The sequence below is a fragment of the Notothenia coriiceps genome, unplaced genomic scaffold, assembly GCF_000735185.1.
Source record: "Notothenia coriiceps isolate Sejong01 unplaced genomic scaffold, NC01 NC01_scaffold00029967, whole genome shotgun sequence".
In the NCBI taxonomy this organism is placed as follows: Eukaryota; Metazoa; Chordata; class Actinopteri; order Perciformes; family Nototheniidae; genus Notothenia; species Notothenia coriiceps.
In genome coordinates, this window is record NW_011362668.1 from 1 (window position 1) to 7,241 (window position 7,241).

Genomic DNA, 7,241 nt, shown 5'->3' on the forward strand with positions numbered 1-7,241 from the left:
GTGATCGGACAGAGCCGACAGCCCAGTATGGCAGACAGATCCAACCTGCCCTACACTGAAGCCGTCATCCACGAGATCCAGAGGATGGGAAACATTATTCCTCTAAATGGACTCAGAATGGCCACCAAGGATACAACACTGGGCGACTATATTATACCGAAGGTGGATTTAGTAGGCCTACGTATTTTAAGCCTTAACAGGATGTCTCTAAAAAAGAGAGGTTATTTTTACAGACTCAAGTTTACAAGTCACTTACTAAAGAAAGTCAGATTTTCAAGTCACTTAAGTCACCAAGTCCGTTACCCAGAGCTTGGTTTAATCCTGCAGCTAACTCCCGGTTTAGCAATCAGCTCATTTAAATAGCATAAAGTAATTTAATTGCTTAGCTTTACTAGACTTATTACTTACTTATTACTTATTACTAGACTGGTTTCAACTTTCAGCCACTCCTGTCCCCTGCTGAAGTAGTGTGTACTCAGTTATTTTATGTCAGGAGGGCGAGTACTGGGTCAAAACATTTAAAGTGGTTTCTTTTCACACAACTTAAATTTAATACGGTAATAAACTTTATACAATGTTCGGAAACAACATGTGTGATAATTTCTTGGTGTTAGCTTATGAATCTTGTTTTTTTAGGGTACGTCCTTGATGCCTAACCTGACCTCTGTGCTGTTCGACAAGACTGAATGGGAGACCCCAGACACCTTCAACCCCGGACACTTCCTGGATGCTGAGGGAAAGTTTGTGAAGAGAGAAGCTCTCATGCCTTTTTCTGCAGGTAAACATCATTCGACTTTTTTCAGCCTATATTGAAAGTATGAACAGCGCTTGCCTCACGATGTGCTGTTGGAGATTATTCCAGAAAAGTCGAGCAAAAGGTGCCATCAACAAAAGAGTTATCGTTTAATCGAGGAAAGCATGTTGATGGGATTAAGGGAATGTAAAGGCCGTGACAGTGTACGTACAGGGTAATAAGGCCGTAAATGTGAGAGTGCCAGTCCATAAAACCGAGGATTTTAAACACATCAGTACCACGTTCAGTTGAAATGCATGTGCAAGAATTTCAGCATCTAATTTTGTTCAAATTAGATGTATTATGGTTGGAGCTCTTACATTTTGTTGATCGTATACGTTTGTACACTCTTCAGGGAAACGTGTATGTCTCGGAGAAGGCCTCGCCAAAATGGAGCTGTTCTTGTTTTTGATCGGATTACTGCAGAAGTTCTCTTTCTCCGTTCCTGATGGAGTAGAGCTGAGTACAGAAGGAGTTACTGGAATAACTCGAGTACCACATCCCTTCAAAGTTTATGCCAAGGCACGCTGAATTATACAACATCTCACTGAATAATTTTTCATCTGACAAAAGAGTTCTCTGCCTATACATTTCCTTCCTTGTGATAAAATAGTTGTCATAATATATTGTTGTATTAATGGCATTCTTTATAGGACAGTATCTAGTGTCCTTGTTATTAATGAAAATATGTATAAAGATTTTCTCAAAATACAATCTTCTATTACATTCAAGCTGTATTGTCTATGTCTTCTTTATCATCATCAGTTATGTAATGTATTAGCCATTATTTAAGAACTGCAATCATTAACAAAACCTTTGGAAACATGTGTTAATGATTAATAAAGGATTTGATGATATGTGTCACAAACCTGGTTTAATAATTTTTGTCAACATAACATACACTCATGGGTACTTTTTACTTTGGTCAAATGAAAAAAGGGGCAAACTTTACCAGACAGGGAACAGACGAAGAATCATCAAACCAAATAACAAATAGTTCAGGAAAAAAGAAAGCTAGGGCAGATTCCAAGAACAAGCCTGCCTTACCAGGCATGTCTGATGTCTATTGTGCTAGATTTTTTAAATTATCTATATAATGTCCATTTTTGGGGTGGTTAAACGTTTGGGTCTTACAAAATTAGGTATATTGCAAACTAACAACAAACGTACTCAGTATTTGTTAAATGAACACGCATCCCCTCTCTGTGTCGCACCGATAGGTCATTACATCTACATAAGCTGTGACTCAGCAGAGTACCAGCCCATCTCTAACTAGGATTTGATGATGGAGCAAGTCATCCTCATCAGTCCCTTGCTATTCTCCTTCGCTTCACAATGTGTCTGCGTGATTTGTTTCTGTGGCTCGATCTGACGGAAATGCTGATTTTTGTTTTTGCGATTCTCCTCGTTGTCTATTTTCTGGACAAAAAAGATCCACCTAACTTTCCACCAGGACCACCATCCCTGCCTCTTCTAGGAAACATATTCAACATTGAGTCTAAACAGCCTCACATTTACTTAACCAAGGTAAGATGACAGAAACTCATTTCGTATTGTGCTGTAGTGTTTTTGCGATAACCTGAGCATAACTGAAAGCTGGAAGGTAGATGTTCTCTGTTATTTACTACACTACTTGTGCATGCAGTAGAGTCACATCCTTTAACAAGGGATATCTAAAAAATGACATGGGACTGAAACAGATCATGAAAACGTTTATGGTAGAAAATAATGTAAAAACATGCTGATAGTCAGAAATGATTGTCCTGAAAAATGCATCTCATCAGAGTCACATGCCAGACAACAGGCCACTTATTGTCTGCCCCTGCATCCACAGCTAGCTGATGTGTATGGGAATGTGTTCTGCATACGTCTGGGAAGACACAAAACAGTGTTTGTGTGCGGGTGGAAGATGGTGAAGGAAGCCATAGTCACACAAGCTGACAACTTTGTGGACCGGCCTTACAGCCCGATGGTGACCAGAATTTATTCAGGAAACTCAGGTGAATCACACAAACATACAGTACATTGGGCCTTCACCATAGTTGTAAGATATGGTCATGACCTTGTTGACTTTTTGTTGAAATAGATATTGGCTGTTCTGTTTGCATGTTTGTTTACTTCACCAATTTAGCTATGATTCAAGAATAAATTGCTATTTTTACTCTAACATTATAAGACTTGGCGAAAGCCGTATTTACAGCTCTTGGAAAGGATGTAATTGCATTTTTATTATTTGTATTATCATTATAATAGATGCATAACGTGGTCTTAAAATAAAAATAATTTTTCGTTTTTTCTCTTTTTATATATATTCAGTGCAAACCATTGTCTTATTTGTATATACTTATACTTTGCTTTTCATTGCAATGATAGCATATTGTCATTTTGTATCCACTTCGTTAAGTTGTAGTGTAACACCTTGGTTATGCATTGTGAAAACTTAATAAAAAGTGTTTCGATCAGAATAAAAGTTATCGTGACAGTCCTAAAGCACATCACTATTTAAAGAGTCAACCTGTGTCCTGATGCCTACCTCTGTACTGATGTGTGGTTTCTCTCTGTCTCAGCGGGTCTTTTCTTCAGTAATGGGAGAGTGTGGAGGAGACAGCGGCGTTTTGCCATGACCATGCTACGTACCTTTGGTCTGGCCAAGAGCTCCATGGAGCGGAGCATCTGTGAGGAGAGTCATCATCTGCAGGAGGCCATGCAGAAGGAGAAAGGTTGGGAAAATCAACAAAAGCGAATGCATTTTTTTTAACAGAATGAGAAGCAAAATAAAGAAACTGACTTTGTCCTGCTCAGGTGAGCCATTCGACCCCGTGCCCCTCTTAAACAACGCTGTGGCCAACATCATCTGCCAGATAGTGTTTGGGAGACGGTATGAATACGGCGACCACAACTTCCAGAGCATGCTGAAGAGTCTGACTGAGATGGCCTATTTGGAGGGATCCATATGGGCTCTAGTAAGATGCAAACCAGCTCAGACACATTTTACAACCTCACACAGCTTTTCATAACATGCATCAGAACCAGTGTGTCGGGGAAACACAAGAAAAGACACTTTATTTATTATTTTATGTAATTACTTGTAGGGATCATTTTAGATGCCTTTTTCCTTTCTTGTGCCAATCCCAATCTGATACTGTTTTTTCTCTTTCTTAACAATTTAGCTGTTGATAATAAATGTGTACGGATGCACTTTGCAATTGTTAGCCATCAAAAACATCATAACCTAATATTCTCCTATAGAAATAAATAAATAGCCCACATCAGGAATCAGTAGTGCTACTTCTGCTACTTTTCATTAGAACTGTTTCAAACACACTTTGAGCAACATTTTAAAGCATTGACGCATTCAAAATGACATTTAAAATGCAATTTTTAGCAAACAATGTAATCTGATTATTTGGAATAACAAAATGATTATAATCCCAGTGTAAAATACAGGATTTAACACTCAATATGAACATATAATTTAGTTTATAAAAATAGACTGAAAATATATATTTGTTGTCCTTGTTTGTTGATTTAGTGATAATTGCCAGTATTGAACTGGTAATGATATTAAAATCAGCACATTACTCATTTATATACATTTTTATATTTGTGGATAAAGTAATCTGTAATGTATTTAAAACAATTAAAATGTGTCATTCTGGCCATTGAAAGTCTGTCAGAAAATATTATGATCATAACTTAGGTCTTTGCTTGCCCATATAAACAACCACTGAATATTCCCGTCTCCTCTCCGACAGCTTTATGATGCGTTCCCAGCTCTGATGAAACTCCTGCCGGGGCCTCACTGTGGCATCTTCAGCAGCTCCAGGTCTTTGGAGGCATCTATCAGAGGAGAGATAGAGAGGCACAAGTTGGACCTGGACCCCAGCAACCCGCGAGATTACATCGACAGCTTCCTCATAGAAGAGAAAGTATGGTGTTTGTAGTGTTGCCGATCAACCAACGTGAACAGCATGACAAAATAAAAACTAACTGACCATATGTTTGTTCCTAAGCACAACAGAAACAGTGAACTGCGCTTTGACGATGACAACCTGGTTCTGTGTTGTCTGGATCTGTTCCTGGCTGGTAGTGAGACCACTTCAAAGACCCTGCAGTGGGGCCTCATCTACCTCATCAACAACGCTCAAATCCAGGGTGGGTGTTCACATCAGCAGCAGAACAAGTATAAAAGTAACCAGAGAAGATCAAGTTTAAAACCTTTTTATTTGACCTCCTAGATAAAGTCCATGCCGAGATAGACAGAGTGATCGGACAGAGCCGACAGCCCAGTATGGCAGACAGACCCAACCTGCCCTACACTGACGCCGTCATCCACGAGATCCAGAGGATGGGAAACATTGTTCCTTTAAATGGACTCCGAATGGCTGCCAAGGATACAACACTGGGTGATTTCGTCATACCCAAGGTGCGTTTACTTATAGCGTGCAGCAACTTAGGAGTCACAATAGAAGGCTTTGTTTATTTTGCAGGGCCGTGGGAAGTAGGGGTGCTGAGGGTGCTGCAGCACCCCCTGGTGGATGACAGGGGATCTGCACTTCTACAAGATATAATACTAATATAATACCAAAAAAAAGAATTCTCAGCCTTGATGTAACAACATTCATAATTAAGTAAAGATAACACCCTTTTCACCCCGGTTACATTTTTCAATTGCCCAGTACAATGGGCGCTTTAGTGATGAAAGTGGGGGATGTTGGCTTATCAGGCGCCCGCAGCTCACAGCCAAAGTGAAAGACATAGAGAGAGGGGGTGTACCGGTACCGGCAGGGATTGTTATTAGCTGTGAGGGGTGAGGGAGGCGCTCTGTGAGTTGTTGTTGTTACGGAAACAGAGGGGTTTTAGGTTGCCATAAGGCTGTTGACGGTCTTATTATAGGCTACTTCCATTGGTTGGTTTTGTGGCACATTTGTAACACTGTGCCAACTTGGGCAAGCACGCAGGCAAACTTGAGGAGCGCACACAGGGTGGAGTGAGGTTGAGCGATGGAGAGAAAGGGAGAGAGAGAGAGAGACAGAGCGTGTGCAGCGGTCTGCTTGCCCACAGAGCAGGACTTTGTGAGAGAGCCGGCTTGAGAGTCAATTTCTCTTCAAAATATAATTGATTGCCAGCCTCCCTTGTCCCTGGCTGGCTTGCTAGCTCGTTGGTAACGTAACTGATTTCTTCTAATGTGCCTGCATCTGGCGCTGAGTTGCCATATTCCTTTCATGAACCACTTCCTGATATCCATTGTTGCAGATAAATATAAATGATAATAGCCAAACTAACCTAGCAAGAGTAAACTGACAGGCTGCTGTGCCGCATCTCACTCAAAAACCCACACGACTCAACCCATCGAAAAACCAGTCTCGCGCGCAGCCTTTCATTCAGAATTTCATTCAGAAATTCATAGCAAAATAAAAAAATTACATAAAACTAATCTCTCAACATAGTTTAAAACAAAAATAAATATTAGGACAAAGCCCTACAAATAACAACAATAAACATAATAATAAAACAATTAAAATGTTGTATTCAGCCCTGATTAAAACAGCGGGCCCAAATCCTGGATGGGCGGGCCCGGCCCCATGGGGCCCGCCCATGACGCCGGGTCTGCTTCCCAGAGAGGCCACGTGGTCACGCCAGCCACTGCAAGGTCCGTATCACAGGCAGGAGAGACGGTAGAAACAGACGACAACAAGTGGATCGTGCCAAGTCACCACCACACCACACTGCGCACCACATACACCTAATCTCACACTGCAACACACAGGATGGTCACGAGTGAGCCCAGCACTAAGCTCGCTTCCATATTGCTTCTGGTTCCTCGTTTGTGCTGTCATTGTGTGGGGCCCCATTGAACTTGTCACACAAGCAACAAGTGAATCTACACATCTATCCTACAGATGGACTCTCCGCCTGTGTGAGGGCTCCTCGGAAAACGACAACGCAACCATGAGCGAATTATTGAAGAGGTCTACGAATATCCATAACAACTGTCGAACAGATGCTATCCTGGCCTTTCGTTTAGAGGTGTCATCCAGGGAGGAACCAACTCCGTCATCGCGCGCGCCGCGCGTCAAGGCTTTACATCAGATAGCAACATGGATTCTAGGAGTCTACAATGGAACAACAGATGGCCCCCCGCTCCTGCCAAGTACCAGGCAGAGTGGGGGTGTGCACACAAATCTATGAATCTGACTCTTTTACTCTTAGCTGACCTATGTGATAACGAGAACATTCCCAGTAGTACTATGTTTTCCGGTGTTCTCCCACACCCAAAGGTTCATCAAAAGTCATCCTTGGTTACACATACTGAAGAACTTTTTCATGATATTTGATGCTTGGAGTTTTTTACGTATGTTAATTATGTATGTGTTTTTACGATTTTATCTGTTGCTGTTTTGATAATTTGCGTTTTGAAAAAGTGGGTGGGGGGGGGGGTTGAGAT

At 41.2% G+C, this 7,241-nt stretch overlaps 2 protein-coding genes across 2 annotated transcripts; both read left to right on the forward strand.

Moving 5' to 3' along the window:
* Nucleotides 1-3: 3 nt before the first annotated feature.
* LOC104959171 (cytochrome P450 2D9-like) lies at nucleotides 4-1,659 on the forward strand (the record flags this gene model as incomplete). The annotated part of the gene is made up of 3 exons (XM_010787040.1): nucleotides 4-162; nucleotides 637-778; nucleotides 1,149-1,659. Coding segments are annotated over 3 exons (477 nt in total), but the record flags the coding sequence as incomplete, so codon positions are not given.
* A 1,043-nt stretch (nucleotides 1,660-2,702) lies between these two features.
* On the forward strand, nucleotides 2,703-6,543 carry LOC104959172 (cytochrome P450 2J2-like). Its single transcript, XM_010787041.1, has 7 exons — nucleotides 2,703-2,793; nucleotides 3,361-3,513; nucleotides 3,596-3,756; nucleotides 4,549-4,722; nucleotides 4,807-4,948; nucleotides 5,032-5,219; nucleotides 6,415-6,543. Exons 1-7 carry the CDS (start codon nucleotides 2,703-2,705, stop codon nucleotides 6,541-6,543), a joined length of 1,038 nt encoding a protein of 345 aa, XP_010785343.1.
* Nucleotides 6,544-7,241: the final 698 nt, after the last annotated feature.